The sequence below is a fragment of the Adiantum capillus-veneris genome, chromosome 27, assembly GCF_014529385.1.
Source record: "Adiantum capillus-veneris isolate H3 chromosome 27, ASM1452938v2, whole genome shotgun sequence".
Taxonomy (NCBI): Eukaryota; Viridiplantae; Streptophyta; class Polypodiopsida; order Polypodiales; family Pteridaceae; genus Adiantum; species Adiantum capillus-veneris.
The window spans coordinates 84,076,148-84,096,775 of NC_140957.1; the positions used below are offsets into that span (position 1 = coordinate 84,076,148).

A 20,628-nucleotide genomic window follows, 5' to 3' on the forward strand; every position below is an offset into this window, starting at 1 on the left:
GCAAGGAAAGTGTCCATATCATCTTCCTCATGCATAATCTTCGACTCTAGCTCTTTACGGAGCAAAGCAATTTTAGCCTCATTGCGGTTTGCATAAAGACCTGTTAGAATATCCCAAGCCTGTTTTGCAGATTTTGCTGAACGAATGTGAGGAACAATGGTGCTCTTCGTAGACAACGCAATCAATGCATGAGCCTGCGCATCCTTTACATCCCAACGATCTTGTTCTATCGTAGGCAAAACAACTATAATAGCAGCAATCCTTGCAGCAAGTCCTGCAACATCCTCAACATTGCCTGCATCCTCAGAACCAGGACATACATCAATGCCCTACCCAATATTCCAGACGCCCTTTGACACAAGAATGTGTTGCATCATATAAGCCCACATAGGGTAATTGTCCCCATCCAACCTGTCCTCAGCAGCAAACATCTTGAACACATCTGTGTTGTTGTTGTCAGCCATGGTAAATGCTATACCTGATGTGAAAACTGCCTAAAAATAGGAGAAACAGAGTGGGAACAACATGTGCTATATAGCACAAACCGTAGAAGACTATGAGGCACATGTTATGTAGAAAACGGCACTGACTGAAATTCTGCACAAAATGACGAAATAGCCTGTGCAGTACTACCTCTAGTGGAAACGGAGGCCGAAATGAGCCCGAATCAAAAATCTGAGTAGACTAAGCTCTTAGAGCTTACCCGAAATTTTTTTCGACTTGCGAACGCTTGCCAAATCTCTCTGAAATCGGAGAAAGTGAGCAGGCGTGTGCTGAGCAGCTGGCGACTAAGCCCGGGAGGATGCAACCTGCTCTGATACCAATTTTTGGAAATAGGGTTGCAGAGAAACGCACACAGCTTGGAGAAGGCGAAGGAACCTCAAGGAACACAATAGAGAGTGTGTTACTTAGTGTGCAATGGAAAGATAGATAGCCCTAGAGTGATGGGCGTATATACAATGCTGGGGGGGGGAAAAACCTCCTAAAGAGGGAAAAAATTCCCCGACGGTCCTAGTGTGTTCACACACATCACTACCACATGTATATGGTAACAACTACAACTTTCTATGCCTATTCAGAGTAGATCTAGCAAGTCTTCAACTTCTAGCCTCTACTGAGCATTAAACCCCGTGTCTAGCTGCTTGACTGCTAAGGTGTAACGGAATGAGTATCAAAATCTAAATACAAGAAGGCTACGAATACAACTAGGTCACTCACCATCTAAAGATCACTATCCCCAACAATGGCGCCAATGTTAATGGGTCATCGCAATTGGACGTCTTTAGCATAGCTATCTAGCACTAACAAAATGTCAATGCTCAGAAAAGCGACTCAGATGGGGCACATAGACTCTTTGAGGAGGTCAACCTCAAGAAGTGAACCTGCAAACTAAGCTATCATGAGCATAAGGAAATCTATCACTCTCTACGCAGTAAAATCGGCATATGTCTTGTGTCACCACTCTAGGTCATCACGCCATTTTGCCACTCGACTGAACTCGAAATGCAACGAAACTTTAAGAGGAGGTATAATAGGCTTAGGGTCATTATCCTACAAAGTCTGGTCACGATATGACAAGGTACCAAAATCATGATTCATCATTATCAAAATCCTGGAAACTGCAACATAACTATCCGGAAAGGTTTCCCTATGACCTAGGAACACTCTCCTAGGGTCAAAACATAAAAAGTAATCATTTTTGCACTCAAAATAGTAGATTAAGCTCATAGACATGTAGTCACAAACCATAGCAAAATTGAGAATGATTACGGTTAACTTAAAGAACAAGAGACAAGGAACACAATGCACTTTTTGGAATCAAAATCTGGTTACCAGAGCTTGAGAAAAATGGATTACAATGTGCTTTAGAGTAGTCGCACTTAGTTGTATGGTGCTAGCTCTTCAAAACTTTTAGATAATGATATAAGAGGTTGTATTCAAACTATGAAATTCAAACTTTATACTTGGGGCTCATTTGATTAGTGGCCGGCTTACAAGGCCACTCAGGACAAAAAGATTACAACTTACAGTTTACAATGATGCGGCTCAGTAATCATGACTCCTCTTTGTATATAAGGCTTTCTATTAAAAAAAAGTAGCGTGCTTACAAAATTTCATTGCTCTATGATAGTGTAGCCGACTAGGAGGGCATTCATTGTGGGTAAGCCTGCTAACACTATGCTTACCGTTACAATCTCTCACTATCATCTTCACTTAACAAGATTAAAATATGAGTAGTATCATTCTCATTCTAGTGATTCACAAGTCATGCCCACTTTCAAAAGGCACGTACATTTTAAGATGGAGGAAATCTTTTAGGTATGTGTATCTAGTAAGGCATTCCTATCTCTATCTTTTCCTTACCTACATAGGCGTATGCACTATGACACAAACCATCTCTTAAGATGTGACTTGTGGCTTGAATTGAATGGAATTAATATTGAAGTGGTTTGTTATTGAGCTATAAATCTAGTCACTAAAGCTAATGTGACTTGGCATAATCAACAAACAATCTTGCAAGTACTTTATTACTCAAAACTACTCAAATTTGTGTATATACCTTATGCCTTGTTAAGTCGATTGGTCACATGCAAACATATTTTCCGGTTTAGGCAATGTACAAATGCTCATCCAAGTGCAGATTCATTAGTTTAAGCAACATTTGCACATGTATGGCACCATAGGGGGCCATAGAGTCACTGTCTTCATAGATGATGGAGCTAGCCATAACTTCTTAAACTACTCATTAGTTAAGAAATTGTGATTGATCGAGATTGCGAGTGATTATGAGAATATTGTCCACTTGGCCAACGCTTATGATAAGACGGTATGGAATACCATAGTCTTGGGAGTTCCATTAGCCATGCAAGACTACGAGGCATTGCTTGACTTTCAGGTCATGCACGTGGCTAGAGCAGACGTACTCTTAAGCGGGGAATGTGAAGTTATTTTCATAACACGCTATAATTTGAGCACGATGGTAGGGTCATCACCCTACAGGGTGACCGTAGTGTCCCCTCTTACCCACTCATTTTACCCATGGAGCTTCACAGAGAAGTCTATAGAGGCCAGATAATAGAGGTATTTGCTTGTTACCCTTGTTTAATTTCTGTTGTCTTGTGAATGAAAGTAATAAAAATGTTTTTGTAGTTGAAACTGTAAGTAATGTTTGCATAGATAATCACAATTAAAAAATGGCCTCGGACGACAGGTATTGTTTGAGAACCATGTCTAGCATGCATGCAATTCTTAAACGAAAAAATAAAGGCAAAGGAGAACCTTAAGAAAAAGTACGTAGATGCTTTAAGGAATAGGATGTATTTCCTGGTGATTTATCGAATGGCTTGCCGCCATCGCCAGAGTAGACCTTGGCATCGATGTTGTGCCAAGTTCAAAACCTATACGTAAACCTGCTTTTAGATTAAGCCACTCCAAGGCATAGGAAGTGGAAAAGAAGTTAACCGAATACTTGAAAAAAGGCTTTATTATGCTTAGTTCTAGTCTGCGGTAAAGAAGAAGACGGATCTATATGGATGTGCATAGATTATAGGGCTCTTAATCAAATAATGATGAAGAAAAAGTATATGATGCTGCATATGGGTTAGTTGTTTTTTGGGTCAAATTATTTCTCAAAGATAGACTCGAGATTTAGTTATCATCAGGTCAGAATTGAACCAAAAGATGTTGCGAAGATGGTGTTTAGGACCCGTTTTGAAAATTTTGAGTTCTTGGTTATGCCATTTGGACTACCCAATGCACCAACAACATTTATGATGCTTATGGACAATATTTTACGTCCATACTTAGGAAAATTTGTAGCAGTTTTCCTAGATAATATACTAGCATAAAAAGAACACTTAAAATATTTACATGTAGTGTTCGAGTTATTGAGAAAACATTAAAAAAATTGCAAAGAAAAGAAAATGTGATTTCTTTGAGACCGAGATTCATTACTTTGGTCACATTATATTCACACGGGCAGAGTGGAGTGAGATCATCAAATAGTAAAAGTGAACAAAAGATACCTATGTTTAGACAAGCAAGAAGAATCTTACCAATGACATAATCACTTTTTCATATACCACAAGGCTATGCTAGCACTTAGTGATTGGAAAAAAATGTGTGTAATAAGATTCTCCACCTACTACTACCTTTTGACCTATCCACTTTGTAAAGTAATAAACCACTTTGGATAGTGACACCCACAAGTGTAAAGTGATACCCACTCATGTAAAGTGGCATCCACTAAGGTGTAAGCTTGCTCCTCAAGCCATTGTATCCCTTCTATGTAAGCAAGGCCTATCATCTCATGGTGGGCCTATCTCTAGTAAAGCTTTCTCCTTAGTTGCATCTTGTAACACTCTTTGTCTTCCTAAAATGATCCATTGCACACTTGTGGATTCACCTTCTTATCTGCTTATATCAATAGAAATGCATTCCTTCCGCTTGCATCTTATTTAGTGTGCGTATGTTGCTACACACACACACATATACGTATGTGTGTGTGTGTGTGTGTGTGTGTGTGTATCCCCGTCACTCACCCACTTATGTACTACCACACTTATTAGATAATCTAGTATCTTTTTAGTATGATCCCTTTTTCCTTTATATTTTCTATGGATAACTAGAGGACATGCACTCGTGCATTGATCTATGACATCGGCCAACTTAGGCCTCTAGAAGATGCCAATAAAATTTTTTGTCTTCTCTCTCTCTTACAAGAAGTACAAGTAGAGAGGGTGATACATGCACCTTCAGGGGTGGAGTAAGTTATAGCTCCACAACTTGATAGTGGTGAGAGATGAGACGACTTACATGATTACAAAAGATCTTTATGTAGTAGTGTGTGTTACTTTACACCACAATAATAGAAATATGCAAAGCTTGACGGGGGCCGACTATATCCTAAGAGGAAAAGGGGAGAGCATTGGGAGCCATGGTAACCTAGAATAATAGAATCGTTACAAGACTCATCATTGTCAATTTTGGGGTTATCTATAAAAAGGGCACTTTGCTTTTGTGATTGTCCTTTGTTTTTTTTTTTTTGGAATACAAAAGTGAGTGAATTTTTCTTTATACGTCATGCTCCATGTTTCTACACCTAAGCTCAGATCAACCCACCATAAAAAACCTTTTGTAGTATGTGTAAATCAAGGATGGTTTTACACAACAATTTCTCACACAAAAAATCCCATCTCAAGAATGTGATTGAAAAACACTTCTAGTTTGCATTTAAATCCACACGTAGAGAAAAGTGTGATCTTGCTTGCATAAGGAATTCATGGATCGATGAAAAAACATTACAAAATTTTGCAGTGGCACTAAAATGTATCATTTCATTTTGAATAGTCAACTATTAATAACTCATGACATACTCTTGAATAGTCACATCTTGAATAGTCAACTATTAATAACTCATGACATACTCAATCACAAAGAGCTTTAAGAGTAGAAAATACAATGAAATTCAATTGTATGAATGTCCTTTATGATGTGAATGTTTGCTAGTGACTTTCTTCAATGAAATTCATAACAAATTATAGCATGTGAATAATGATTCCTATTGTGAATTGATATGTTCTTTTAGATAGCATAATAGTGTGACAAGTCTATGGAAGTTGGCCAATGACATACGTTTTCGTTGAAGGTACTAAGTCATGAAGTATCAAGGGACTAAAGTTTCTTCTACACTATAAAACCAATCAACTTTGAAAAAACAATTACTCCATGACACCAAAGCATGGATCATTACAAGATTATCCCATCTCATTTGCACATGAGTCGTGCACCTCGAAGAATTTGACTGCAAGACGCAATCACATGCCCAACTTTTCTGACACTGGCTCACGTTTATGTGGAAGGGTATAGTCAATTTTGGTAGCACTATGACTAGACGCTTAGTAAGTTGTAATTAGCATATTTCCTTTGTTAAAAATGACAAATCAAGGTTGTGTGTATTGGTAGTGAACTCATTTTAGCTAATTGTGAACTTTATATTTTTTCTCACAACGTTGTGTGTAGCATAGCATGCAAGGGACCCCCCCCCCGAAATTAATAAAGGCAAAGCATAAATCTTACATCTTTAAGACTCACACAAAATCCTAAGAGCCACTTGTTGAATAGGTCAGCATCGATGTCATTATAAGTGCTCTCCTTGTAAGCTTATATAAAAGGACACTCTTAGGATTTTCTATAGAAGTTTTCTTTGCATTTGTTCTTCTATCTTTTGCCATTCTAATGTGCATATGTATATCACGAATGCAACAATCTATATCCATCATGATTTACTACAAATGGTATCAAAGCATAGCTGCTAGGTTACACTTCACCTCATCCAAACCTTTAACATTGGTACTTATCTCACTATGTTTGCATCTATTTCTCACTGATTTTCTTTAGAGTTCCTGCATTTCATCTCTAATTAAGAGTGAATAGATTCAAGAGTTGCATTCTCTAGCTTTAGTAAAAGCTCATAGCTTAAATCGCTTTAAGGATAGGATCTACAAAGTAGGTTGACTTTGTGGCCATCCTCACGTACTATAGGTAACCAATCTCATGTCAAGATTTAATTAATGAACTCATAACCATGTCTCTGTATTGCTTTGAAAATTTGGAAATTTCATTGCAAGCTATCAACTTTTATAAGATCTCCTACCTAGAAGTCTTCAACCAAAAAGAAAATCTTTGATGTAACAGAGCTTTTAACCAATTCACTCTACATTTGCCTGCTAAATTGCATGTAACAACTTACTTTGTGGTCACAGTTGTTGAGAACTTACTATTATAAAAAATTGATATCATTAATTGTGCATGATGATCAAACAAAATTTTAGTCTCTCTCCTTCTTCCATACCAATAGCAAAAAGAACATTCAATCCCTAATAGATAATAAACAAAATAATTAAAAGACAAAAACATCAAGAGCTAGATTCCATGAGGCTAACCTCCCCTTAGAATAGAATTCTATCAATCTCTTGAAACTTTTATAATCCTTAATAGTAAGAGGTCTTTAGAGAGGTGTGACAACTTATGGACGCTTGGTTCTCCATAATTTAGTATCCCTCGAGAGAAATGTAATATGATACATACATGAACATATTGTCACTAAGGTTTCTTAAAGTATTAAGGTGGTGGAAAATAAGCAATGAATCTTGTGCTATGTGGCTATTGCGGAGACAAGCATTGTGAGCATGAAATCCATCTTCTACCATGCCAAAAACAAATTGAGCTAGGGCTGTGGGTTGCAATAAACCTCAATGAGCTACTCTTTAGGCTACAAGCTCACACATTTTCCCTACTTCCTCAAAGGAGAACTAGATGGTGCTAGCTATTCTTCTTCCCTCTCAACTTGATTGGCTAATAGAAAAATTTATTTGATTGTATTAGAGTATACCCCAATGCTCATAGGTGTATACTTCTTTAAAAGGTTGGTTGCTTGATCTACTGTGTGATACTAAACGGGTTGGGTGCTTGAGGCATTGCATGATGTACTATGTTACTTTATGCATTGAGCTTGTTTTATTGTGATGAATGTTAAGAGTGGCGCTTGCACGCAAGATAGAATTCTTTCATTTGTACTCAAAGGTGCTCATTATGCCATCTCCTTTGACGCTCACTTTATTTTGCAGATCCAATGCACATAACTTGGAAGGAACAAAGAATATTCGACTTCGAAAGACCACGCAACATAAGAAAATCTTCTAGCCAAAACAAATCTCCTGCAAGTAGCTTAGGGAGGTGGCTCCAAGTAGCATTGATGAGGCTGACTAAAACCTAAAAAATCTTCAAGCCAAACCAAGGGAGGCACCTCATATTAGAGTGGTCTTACCAAGTGCATCTTACAGGGGATTTGTTCTTTGTCACTTTGGTTGCCCCTCTCTCTCTCTCTCTCTCTCTCTCACACACACACACACACACAAATAAACACACACACACACACACTCTTTGCTAGAGTGAAAGAAGCCAAATCCTAATATCTTTAATCCCTCGATATCCAAAAGAACACACCCACGCACTCGCACACACCTGCCTTGCTCCTTTCCCACTCATAAATATCCTACAATGAGGCTAGACAATAGGAAGATGTTTCTTGGATTAGTCCCACGAGCTACTATTATCACACACTCAAAAAGAATAGAAGCAAATAAATCCTCCACACACACATTCAGCCCCATACTTAAAGGAGGATGCCGTTTGTCATGAGAGAGACAAAGCAAGAAAAAAAGGAAGGGCGCCGGAGGGAGGGGGGGGGGGGGGGGGGGTGTTAATAATCCAACTATTTTAGGGCACAGGCCATTCACAATAATCGGCCTCGAAAAGAGTACAATCAAGGTTCACCCTTACATTGACAGAACCTTGGAAGTGTGCTTACCCCAAGCTATTCTGCGACTCGTGGAGCACATCGGTATTCAAAAAGGAAATTGCTGTATCTTCATTAAATAATTTAATAGAAATCTTATCGACATGCATCATGACAATATCTGAACTGCAACAACATGATTAAGTTTTCACTTCCACAAACACAAAGCATCCCAAAACTGAATCCTGTAGCATGGCATGACATTAGTGTGGATCCTTACTCTTGGTCCCATACAGCTAAGGCTGAACTCTCAGCAAGCTCTGCTGACAGACCATAATCATCCACCGGACTTCCACATAGGGTAGGCATTCCCATTTAAGTACATAAAACCAAAACAAGGTGATTTTGGGCAAGATTTTGCTATTCAATGCAAATCTGGCATCTGAAGATAACGTTGGATTCGTCTTTTAAAGGGGTTTTTCTTAAGATTGATACTAAAATTATGCGAGTCGGTATTTCAAATTTATGAAAAGTGATGTTAAAGACACACTTCTGTCCCCAAAGAAAGTCTCTAAGTTGGGATCTCAACCAATCACCTTTCCAGCTTTTGCATTTGTTACTGGAACAAGGTGTGTATAAAGATGGGCCACACTCTTGGCCATGGACAAAGACTTTGAAACTGCTGTTTCCAAAAAAGATGCAATTACAAAGGCTGGCCATCATTACAACACTGACCAACAGTACAAAGAGTCCACCTCAACTTCTGTTTCAATACAATATATAAAAAAGCATTGCCCGACTCATTAAAACATGACCAAAACATGAAGCCAAAGACCCAGACAGCAACGCCAACCAGATTTTTGAGGAGTCGTCTTCTACAAACTAATGGACCCACCATGAAAAGCAACTTGCCGTGAAGCTTCCTTTTTTCCTGCCACAGTAGCCTCTGTGCCCTTCCTATTGCGAGCATTGCATTTTGGAGGAGCACTAATATACTCACCAAGAAGAGCAACTTAGCGTGGGGCTTTCTTCTTTCCTGCCACAGTGATCTTCTTGCCCTTCCTTGTACGGGCATTGCATTTTGTATGCTGTCCTCTGCAGGGCAAGCTGGCAATGTGGCGCCTTCCTCTGTAGCACTGAATCTCCTTCAGCCGTCTGATGTCAGCAGCAACATCTCGGCGCTACAAAAAGAACAAAACAGATGCACATATAAGCTGATCTTGTGCCTTTCCTAGTCAGACTTTTGATCTTCAGATCTACATACAGGAAGAACCGCCCCCCAAAAAAGCATAAAAAAGGTGGTTCAAAATGGGTTGCAGCCACCAGTACCAATACAAGAAAGCCTAGCTAGAATTCATATAAACACTCAAGGCATGTGGCCACTTAACTACTTAGTAAATAAGAGAATAATGTGAACATTATAGCCAATTGAAGACCCTTCAAAGACTAAATGAGACAAGGATGGTCTACTTTGGGTTAATTTAGTTTTTTCATGATTAGCATCGATGATTCACAAACGTAGTTGGTACAAATGGTAGGTCAATCAGTACAAGCATGGGATGCAACGTAGATACTACACACCTTATGCAGCACTGCTGCACTGGAAATATAACCATCACAGGCCAACAAGTTGCAGATTTGAAACAAACATCGCACGGAGAGACCAGCATCCAAAACCACAGCTAACCAACAAAGTGGGAAAAAGGAGCACCAAAACGGGACACAATGGAGAACTGTAGGCGCTCTTCACACACACACACACACACACACACACACACACACACACAGAGAGAGAGAGAGAGAGAGAGAGAGAGAGAGAGAGAGAGAGAGAGAGAGAGAGAAATGAAATGAAATGAAATGTTATATTAACGTCTTCAAAAGGCCAAATTGACCTATGAGACCAGAAAGTTACAATGCGGTGTATCTGATACAAAGTCAGATTAACAAAATAAATTAATTAAATTAATCTAGGATAACAAAATATAAATACTGCGGAAACCTAAACTAAGCTGACAAGTGTGAAAGGTGAAAGGCGTGAAATGTGTGAACTAAGCAGTACAATGTGTATACAATATGGGAGGGAAGTGGAGATCCATCTTCATAGAGATCCATCTTCATCTGCACTCTGGATGACGAAAAAGTATGGCTCGAATCCTTTGTTGAAGCCTCCTTCGAAACTGTGTAGCTCCTCTTCTCCATCGGGGTCGTCTAGATCTCCCTAGCTCCAATGCTCGGTCTATGAGAATGCCAGTAGTGCGGGCAGACCTCTCCACTGTTGGCTGCTCCTCTGTTTGTTCTTCTGGGTGTACAATATCTAGTGTAAAGAAATCTGTGATCTGTCTCTGGGGTTGTCTCTCTTTAGCTCTCCTCAGTAAAGTTTCTCTATGCCTGTGTAACTCAAGTAGATATAGCCCAAGACATCTCTGGTCCTCATAACTCATGACCCTAGATAGAGGCCCAAAACCTTCTCTGAATAGACGATGAAAATGGCCTCGTACCTCATAGTACATTGTGAGAATGACATATGCAATGTACCTCTGTCTCTGGCTCTAGATGGCATAAGCGGCATATCCTGCTATCTGTTGGTGTCCCTCTGAATCTGCCAGTCTCAATCTCGAGCTGATGTGAGGACGTGAGTATCTGGCCAATGGCACAACGCAAACCATGAGAAAGATGCGTGTCCATATAGCTAGGTCGAATCACAAACCCATCCCCTGTGAGGTGGAGAAGATGTTCTCTGTAGAAAGCCATCTTTGTGCCCAACTCCTGTATCGGCTCTATCCATGTCCTCTGTCACGAGGACGTGGCAGTTATTAACCATGTCACAAGGATGTGGCTACTGCTAACCTTGGTTGTTGGTTTCTTTCCAATGGGGTTTATTTTATTTGTTTTGAGACCCTCTTTTTAAAGTAGCAAACAGTCGGACATTGTATGGCCAATGTGAACGGTAGATTCACCCGCAGACGGGAAGTGGTCGGCACTGGAATTCGTATGGTAAGAGGATAGAGCAAGATCATATAGGTCCCCCCGTCGCACTTAGCAAGTTGGTGGATACTAGGAGGTGAACTCAATTAAGGCGTAAAGTCAAGGTGGGACTACCAACAAAAAGTATCCGACAATTGGGCCACATTGCACTTTTGGATGCGGTCCCAATGAGGATAGATGGTCAGAAGACCTGTGGGAACCCAACGGAAGCATCTCCTAAAATTTAGGGAACTGCTATTTTGGGCCGGGAAATGTGTTCGTGTCATTACCTTCGGTATGACTAGGGGAACATTTTACAACTCTGCCACGAAGTCAACTGGGCAACCGGTCAGGATATTTTTAAGCAACGAACCCGAAACGGGCAAATGCTTGTAAATGCGCCAAGTGTCGAATTTTCATGCACTTTCCTCTTGCAGAAGAAGTGGCGCTGAATTTTATGCTGGGAGAGGCCTCATTTCAGTTTTTGTCACAGGTTAAGAGCTATGGAGTGCTTCCTTTCCCTCTTATGTACACTGCGGTGCCAGGAGTGATGCCCTGCACGCTACGCATTGCCCTTTCTCTCCCCTACGAGCAATATGTTATGCCCCACTAGTGGGCTTTTCATTTGACCAATGTACAGTTATGAGGGTTCATGCGCGATTGCCGAGGCAAGAGCCTCTTGCACAGGTACTGGATTAGCTAGCGGCTAATCCCCCGCAGGTACAGGTGAATTCGGAGAGGTTTCACGCCAGAAATCTCGTCCGATTCAAAGGGCAAGCAGCCCTACAGGTGCGGGAGCTCGAGGTCTTGCTACGGATGCGACCGGCACGCGAAACGGAGCCCAAAACAGGGAATTACAGCCTGCTGTGTATTTTTGCAGGTTTAGGGTTTCGGCCCTAAACGGACCCTAATACCCCCAGGAGGTTCGAGGACGCAAGGGGACAGCTGTGGAGGTGAACTGGCGCATTTTCGGGGCAGAAAACAGAGAAATCAGCGTGCTGCAGATTCTCGCCAGGTTTTGCAAAGTGTCCGTACGCGTCGGGAGAGTCACCTATTGCGTGGGAATATTGACTGTGAAGCGTCCTAGTATAGTTATGTTGTCGAAATCGGGCCAGAACAAGTGTTTCTTAGCCTAGATTGTGCGGGGCAGCTTGTGGGAGATCATAGGTTTTATTCCCTTTGATAAAGAATAAAGAAATACCGGAAGGGGCGCCAATTTTTGGGGCCTACAGGTTGTTGGTGTCTGCTCAAGGCATTCTAGCTTCTGAGCCGTGAGTTTATTCAAGTGTTAATTCCCGTCGCAGGGTCTCCTTTGCAAAGTGCTCTGTGTGTGTGCTTAAAGTAAAGAATTTTCGGGTGAAAGCCAGCGCCTACCGCCCTACGGGCCGGTTGCATGGTTCCATCGCCGGGATATCAATCACTTTTTCCTCAAAGAGTGAGCCTGGATTGTTTTGGGATAAAGACACAGAGTGCAGGAACACGGGGATTACACTATGGCCGACAAGGGGAAGGGAATTATGGAAGAGGGTTCCTCTTCAAAGGACAGGCAGGAGATCCCTATGGTTTTTGAGATTGGCGAGAGCTCACGGCCACGTCAGTCTGTACCTCCTGTCAACGTGAATGTCCCTCCAGTAGTACAGGGCTTTATGACAGGGCAACTTGAGGATGATGCGTTCAAGACTCAGTTAGTTGCCGCGGTGAATGTCTTTTTGCAGCTGGTGCAGAATCCGAGGTTTATGGAATTCTTGCAAGCGCCACCAGTGCAACAGCAAAATAGGCAACCTACGCCGCGTACAGAGCTTGTTGATGCTCAAGCCCAGGTACTTCATGTGACGCAAGAGGAAAGGGAACACTCGCATGTTGCGGAGTCGGGGGCTCCAAAGCAGGTTCCTCCCGTGCTTGAACAGGGGGCTAGAACGCCTATTCCACAGGTTATGCCAGTTCAGCCCACCACCTTTCAGAGCCAGCATGCTGTCTTGAATGGACAGGGAGCTGGATACCAGGCTATGCACTCACTTTTTCCACCACCCACGGTACATCCTGGGTATTTCGGGGGTGGATCAGTGTTCCAAAGTATGGCTGGTTATGCGTCTGGAAGTCAGCCGTACATGACAGGAACAGTGTTCGGGGGTATGCAAGGCATCATGCCAAACCCCATGTATGGTAATATCGGCATGCAGCAGGGTTTTCAGAGCAACCACGGCCTGTTTGGGGTGCCACAGGGTCATTTTGGCATGGCTGGTTTTTCTGGACAGCAGCCAGATATCGCACCTCTGACGCAAAATGTTAATGGCCAAGGCGTGCCGATCATGCCTACTACAGTGCCCATGTTGCTGACCATTCCGTATGACAACTTGGGGGCACTAGAGAAGCCGAAGGCTTACAAAGAAGGTGGTGCAACGGTAAAGTTCAGTACCTTCAGTGGTTTCGAGGACAAGACAAAGGCACTCACTTTCCTCCAGCAGTTTGATACAGCTTATGCGGGAGGGAATTTTACAGAGGCCTCGAAGGTCAGGAAAGCTGCCACTTTCTTAAAGGACAATGCGCTTACATGGTGGACAACATTGTTAATGCAAGGACAGGCACCCGCCACTTGGGTTTACTTCAAGCAAATGTTTGCATCTGCTTGGCTATCAAATGAATTTGAAGCCGATGTCCTGACAGATTGGCACCAGCTTACTGCAGCTTCGTGCAAGAGCTTGCTGGAGTACAATAGGAGGTTTTGTAAAGCGTTACTCTCAGTGACCTCCTACAGATTTGTGCCATTGACAGAGCAGATAGAGAAGTACTGTTGTGGGCTGCCTAAAGGGCTTTGCGATTATTGTACAAAGAACAGAGTGGCTACCCTTACTCAGCTTATGGAAGTTGCGAACACTGGTCTTGCCTTGTTGATAGGAGAGGACAATGGATTTCCGAGCAGTGACAAAGGAGGGCAGCAAAAGAAAACTTCAGCGAAGAAGCCCTTTGTGAAAACGGCTCCTGATGCGTCACAGGGGTCAGAAAAGGCCACCAAAGACAAGGATTCAGCCGAGACTTCTGAAGCGCAGACAAAGAAACAGAAAAGGAAGCCTTTTGTGCGCAAGTCGCTCGAGGAAAAGAAGGTCCTAATGGTTGAGAACAAATGCTTTATATGCGAGCAACCTGGTCACTTTTCTATCAATTGTCCACAAAGGAAAAGGCCAGCTGACTCAGAGGATAAAGAAGACCAAAAAGGCAAGAAGCTAAAACCCACGGCAGGTTTAGTGCCAGACATGGTGGGTGACAGGCCCAACACAGATGCCAGTGAGTTATGCAGGGCATGGGGTAAAGTTAGGGATCAGATGGCACTCATCTTCTTTGATCCAGGTGCCAAAGCCAACTTTATCTCACCAGAGTTAGCTATGAAGCTGGGCATCAGAGCTGAAGAGATGGGGTACACAGCACAGGCAGGGTTGGCATGTCCTGGCCACTCAGAGTGTGTTACTCCCATCTTTGGAAAATTGCGTCTGCATATTCAGTCGTATGTGGACACTGAAGAGTTTTACATCATGCCGCTGGAAGGTTGTGACTCCTTGTTGGGGATCCCGTGGATGTTCCGAGTGCATGGAGTCTTGGATGCCTACAACAAAAAGATCACTGTACAGCATAGGGGCAAAACTCACATCTTGGATGTAAAGCTTAAAGGAGAGTCAGTCCCTATTGTATCTGCTTCTGCTATCACTTCTGTAATAAAGAATCATCTTTCTGTGTACTTGATTTTTGCACGTGATGTCTCAAATAGTGATCAGTCAAATTTATTTGTGTTAGATAAAGAAAGGTCAGCATTTTTGCAAAAGTTTAGTGACTGTTTTTCTGATTCATTACCGTCGCAATTGCCCCCAGAGAGACCTGAGTACCATCGGATAGATGTGGTGCCAGGGTGTAGCCCACCAAATAGACCTCCCTACAAGGCTAGTGCGGCGCAACAGAAAGAGATTATGGGCCAGGTTGAGGAGTTATTAGAGAAGGGGCTGATTCAGCCTAGTTCTTCACCCTTTTGCTCCCCAGTGCTCCTAGTGCAGAAGAAGGATGGCTCATGGCGCATGTGTATTGATTACCGTGCGTTGAATAAGAATACCATCAAGAATAGGTTCCCTATTCCTAGAATTGATGATATTCTCGATCGTCTAGAGGGTGCTGCAATTTTCAGCAAGATAGACCTTAAGAGTGGGTACCATCAAATTCGTATAAGGCCAGAGGATGTGCACAAGACTGCGTTTAGAACAACATTTGGTCTTTATGAGTTTCTAGTGATGCCGTTTGGGCTAACAAATGCTCCTGCCACGTTCAACAGAATGATGGACCGGATTTTCCGCTCGCATCAACAGTTTGTTGGAACGTTCTTCGATAACATGATAGTGTATTCGAAGAATGAAGAGGAGCATAGGCGTCACTTGACCATTGTGTTCGAAGAGCTGCGCAGTCACAGGTTACTTGTCAATCCTAAGAAAAGTGAATTCTTCCTCGAAGAGATCCACTTTCTGGGTCACATAGTCTCAAAGGATGGTGTTAGAATGGATCCCGCAAAGGTCGAAGCTATCAAGACATGTCCAGACTTGAAGACTGTGCACGATGTCAAAAGCTTCTTGGGATTGTGTTCCTACTATAGAAGGTTTATCAGAAATTTTGCAGAGATAGCATCGCCTCTTCACGCATTGCAAAAGAAAGAAGTCACTTTCAGATGGACCCAAAAAGAGATTTCAGCTTTTAGTCTCTTAAAGGAAAAGTTGACTTCAAATCCAGTTATTGTTTTGCCAGATCTCAGGAAGTCATTTGTGATCCAGTGTGACGCGTGTGGCAGTAGCATCGGAGTAGTGCTAATGCAAGATGGACGGGTAGTAGCTTATGAAAGCCGAATTTTGCAAGGGCCAGAGAGGACTATGCAAGTCTATGAGAAAGAGCTCTTGGCCGTGATTCATGCGCTTTCTAGCTGGAAGCACTACCTCTTAGGTGCTGATTTTGTTGTCCAAACAGATCACCAGACCTTGCGATACTTCTTGACACAGTCAAAGTTATCCGAAAAGCATATGCGATGGGCAAACATTCTTTCCATGTTCCACTTCCAGATTATGCATGTGGAAGGCAAGAAGAATGTCGTGGCTGATGCGTTATCAAGAAAGCCACAAATTTCAGCTGTGTCAATTCCTTATCATCATGAGTTAGATGACATAAAGGAACACTATATTGCTGATGAAGATTTTGCAAGGATCTTTGAACAATTACAAGAGGGGCAACATCACGAGCACTACCTCCTCAGAGATGGTTTTATGATGATGCATGGCAGACTTTGTGTCACTAGGCCACTGCGACATAAGGTCATGGAAGAGAGTCATGTCCCACCGTATGCAGGGCATCGTGGCATTGATGCAACAGTTAAAGCGGTAGAGACGTTCTTCTATTGGCCTACCTTGAGGAGAGATGTGGATGCCTTTGTGTGAGCATGCATAGTTTGCCAAAAGGTCAAGTTTGACAGGCAAAAGGCACCAGGGTTGTTACAACCACTGCCGATTCCGGATAAGCCATGGGAAAGCATTGCTATGGACTTTATCTTTGATCTTCCAAGGACGCCAACAGGGAATGATGGTATATGGACCATTATCTGCAGGTTCAGCAAGCAGGCCCATTTTATCCCTGTCAGGAAGAAGATAAAATCTGATCAGATGGCACGCTTGTTCATGTACAATGTGTTTAAGTACCATGGTATGCCACAATCGATTATCAGTGATCGTGATCCTCGCATGACCAGTTTGTTCTGGAGAGGATTGTTTGAGAACGTAGGCACTACGCTCAAGTTTTCGTCTTCGTTTCATCCACAAACTGATGGACAGTCAAAAGAGGCAAATTCTACTGTCTTAGACCTGCTAAAATGTTATGTGTCAGATAATAAGGGCAAGTGGGAACAGTATCTGCCTATGCTTGAGTATGCGTACAATAATACGGTGCATTCGTCTACTGGCAAAGCACCTTTTGAGATTGTTGAAGGCGGCAAAAAGGTTCCTCCCATCTTGCATACAAAGGACAAGATCTTTGAGGCAGATCGATATGTTGAGAACATGGATGAGATGTATAAGAAGATTAAAGCTGCCTTGGAGAAGACTCAGGCAAAGCAGAAAAAGGCTGCTGATCGTCACCGTCGTGAATTGCTGTTATCACCTGGTGATTGGGTTCTTCTAAGGTTCGAAAAGGCAAGGTTAAAGAAGATGAAGGGCAAGGAACGGCTGTTTCCTAAGCTCAACATGCGTTACTATGGGCCTTTTCAAGTGCTTGACAAGATCAACGATGTGGCTTACAGGCTGACATTGCCTGATGCATGGAAGATTCATAATGCGTTTCACGTGAGTCTTCTAAGACCCTTCGTGGGTGATGTGCCGGAAGATATGCCAGTTGAGGATCAGCCAGAAGTTGAGGAACTTGATGAGATCTTGGTACCTAAGCAAGTTTTGGCACATAAAGACAAAAAAGTTTAAGGACAAGTTGCAAGACGCTATTTGGTGAAGTTCAAGAACTATCCGCCTATGGATGCAAAGTGGATGGAAGAGCATGAACTGTCAGAGTCACCAAATGTATTGCAGCTTTACCTTGAAGCCTTTGGGTTACAGCCTACTTATGCCCCAACCCAACGTGTGCAAAGGAGGGGTAATGATAGAGCTAGTACATCAAATGTACATATGAATTCGGTGCCATAGATGGAAATGGAAAAAGTATGAAGGCCTTATTAAGTCATTTGTATCTATGTATGCTACGACCTTTCTTGCGGATACATGCGATGATAAAAGAGTGTTGATAGCACAAGATCATCAATGGCGTCTATTTATGGTATGCAATCGAGGACGTTTGCGATTTCAAGAGGGGGGTATGTCACAAGGACGTGGCAGTTATTAACCATGTCACAAGGATGTGGATACTGCTAACCTTGGTTGTTGGTTTCTTTCCAATGGGGTTTATTTTATTTGTTTTGAGACCCTCTTTTTGAAGTAGCAAACGGTCGGACATTGTATGGCCAATGTGAACGGTAGATTCACCCGCAGACGGGAAGTGGTCGGCACTGGAATTCGTATGGTAAGAGGATAGAGCAAGATCATATAGGTCCCCCTGTCGCACTTAGCAAGTTGGTGGATACTAGGAGGTGAACTCAATTAAGGCGTAAAGTCAAGGTGGGACTACCAACAAAAAGTATCCGACAGTTGGGCCACATTGCACTTTTGGATGCGGTCCCAATGAGGATAGATGGTCAGAAGACCTGTGGGAGCCCAACGAAAGCATCTCCTAAAATTTAGGGAACTGCTATTTTGGGCCGTGAAATGTGTTCGCGTCATTACCTTCGGTATGACTAGGGGAACATTTTACAACTCTGCCGCGAAGTCAACTGGACAACCGGTCAGGATATTTTTAAGCGGCGAACCCGAAACGGGCAAATGCTTGTAAATGCGCCAAGTGTCGAATTTTCATGCACTTTCCTCTTGCAGAAGAAGTGGCGCTGAATTTTATGCTGGGAGAGGCCTCATTTCAGTTTTTGTCACAGGTTAAGAGCTATGGAGTGCTTCCTTTCCCTCTTATGTACAGTGCGGTGCCAGGAGTGATGCCCTGCACGCTACGCACTGCCCTTTCTCTCCCCTACGAGCAATATGTTATGCCCCACTAGTGGGCTTTTCATTTGACCAATGTACAGTTATGTGGGTTCATGCGCGATTGCCGAGGCAAGAGCCTCTTGCACAGGTACTGGATTAGCTAGCGGCTAATCCCCCGCAGGTACAGGTGAATTCGGAGAGGTTTCACGCCAGAAATCTTGTCCGATTCAAAGGGCAAGCAGCCCTACAGGTGCGGGAGCTCGAGGTCTTGCTACGGATGCGACTGGCACGCGAAACGGAGCCCAAAACAGGGAATTACAGCCTGCTGTGTATTTTTGCAGGCTTAGGGTTTTGGCCCTAAACGGACCCTAATACCCCCAGGAGGTTAGGGGACGCAAGGGGACCGCTGTACAGGTGAACTGGCACATTTTCGGGGCAGAAAACAGAGAAATCAGCGTGCTGCAGATTCTCGCCAGGTTTTGCAAAGTGTCCGTATGCGTCGGGAGAGTCACCTATTGCGTGGGAATACTGACTGTGAAGCGTCCTAGTATAGTTATGCTGCCGAAATCGGGCCAGAACAGGTGTTTCTTAGCCTAGATTGTGCGGGGCAGCTTGTGGGAGATCACAGGTTTTATTCCCTTTGATAAAGAATAAAGAAATACCAGAAGGGGCGCCAATTTTGGGGCCTACAGGTTGTTGGCTGCTCGAGGCATTCTAGCATGATGTATCCCCATTAAGAGCTAATTGTCTGGAGGACTCTAGAGCCACCCTGGCATATCTGTCTCTGGTAGTAACCCACAGACTGTGTACAAAGGAGACTGATCTAGTAAGCGCCTCAATCTCCATAGGGGGGGGCAGCTAATTCCGCTCGAATGATATCATGCGGTACGGAAGCCTTGGCTCTAATTAGCCGAGAGATCATAGATACCAGGGGCTTCTCCATACGCCTCCAACCATCCTGGCCTACAGAAGGTCCCCAAACCTGCACCCCATATAACATAGTAGAGGCAACCAAAGTATCAAAGAGCCATAACTTTGTCCTAGGTTCCTGGAACTGAACCTGCGAACACATCCTCTCCATTCCTCCCAGAGCCGCACCAGCTCTAGTTAGTCTAGTCTCTGCTGCTCTTCTCAAAGAAAATCTTGGCCCAGTAAAGACTACCCCCAGGTAAGTGTATGCACTGACCCATTGCGGCGTGGTGTTAAACACCATAACCTTGGTTTTACCTAGGTTTACACACAATCCACTATCCTCTGCAAAACTGCGTAGTGCATCCAAATGTCGTTGCATACCTTCTGGTGAGTCAGATATCAACACGATATCATCAGCATATAGCAACAATGGGATCCACGTCCCTGCCAGTTGGGCACCCCTGTCACCCTCTCTGTCAATGTAATCAGATACCTCATCAATATACATACCAAATAGAGTAGGAGACAATGGGCAGCCCTGTTTCACTTTAATAGTAGAGTGAACTAAATCAGATGCCCCTTCCGGAGTGCGTACCTGTCCCATCACTGATCTGTATAGAGCCATAATCCCCCAAATCACCTCTATGGGCACCCTCATCTGCTGTAGTCTGCGCATCAATCGAGCTCTTGGTACCATGTCAAATGCTTTGCGAAAATCCACAAAGCTACAATAGATCCGTCTCCCATGTGCTCTGCCCTCCTCAATGATGGCCCTGAGTGTCAGAATATGATCAAGAGTGGAGAAACCCCTCCTGAAGCCGGCCTGACCCTTTGCTCGTACCCCCTCGCCCTCTGCCCAATTACTCA

General features: G+C 43.0%; 1 protein-coding gene and 1 long non-coding RNA gene across 2 annotated transcripts in view; one reads left to right on the forward strand and one right to left on the reverse strand.

The window, feature by feature from the left end:
* The first annotated feature begins 5,941 nt into the window (after nt 1–5,941).
* On the forward strand, nt 5,942–7,912 carry LOC147422295 (uncharacterized). Its single transcript, XR_015186830.1, has 2 exons — nt 5,942–6,351; nt 7,629–7,912. It is a non-coding gene; the product is annotated as an uncharacterized LOC147422295 (long non-coding RNA).
* A 1,173-nt stretch (nt 7,913–9,085) lies between these two features.
* Nucleotides 9,086–20,628, reverse strand: part of LOC147422296 (uncharacterized) — a 37,767-nt gene continuing 26,224 nt past the window's right edge. The window contains exon 3 of the mRNA XM_086503713.1: nt 9,086–9,480. Within this exon, the coding sequence (XP_086359839.1) occupies nt 9,313–9,480 (168 nt within the window). The 3' untranslated portion in view covers nt 9,086–9,312. The remainder of the gene's footprint in view (nt 9,481–20,628) is intronic.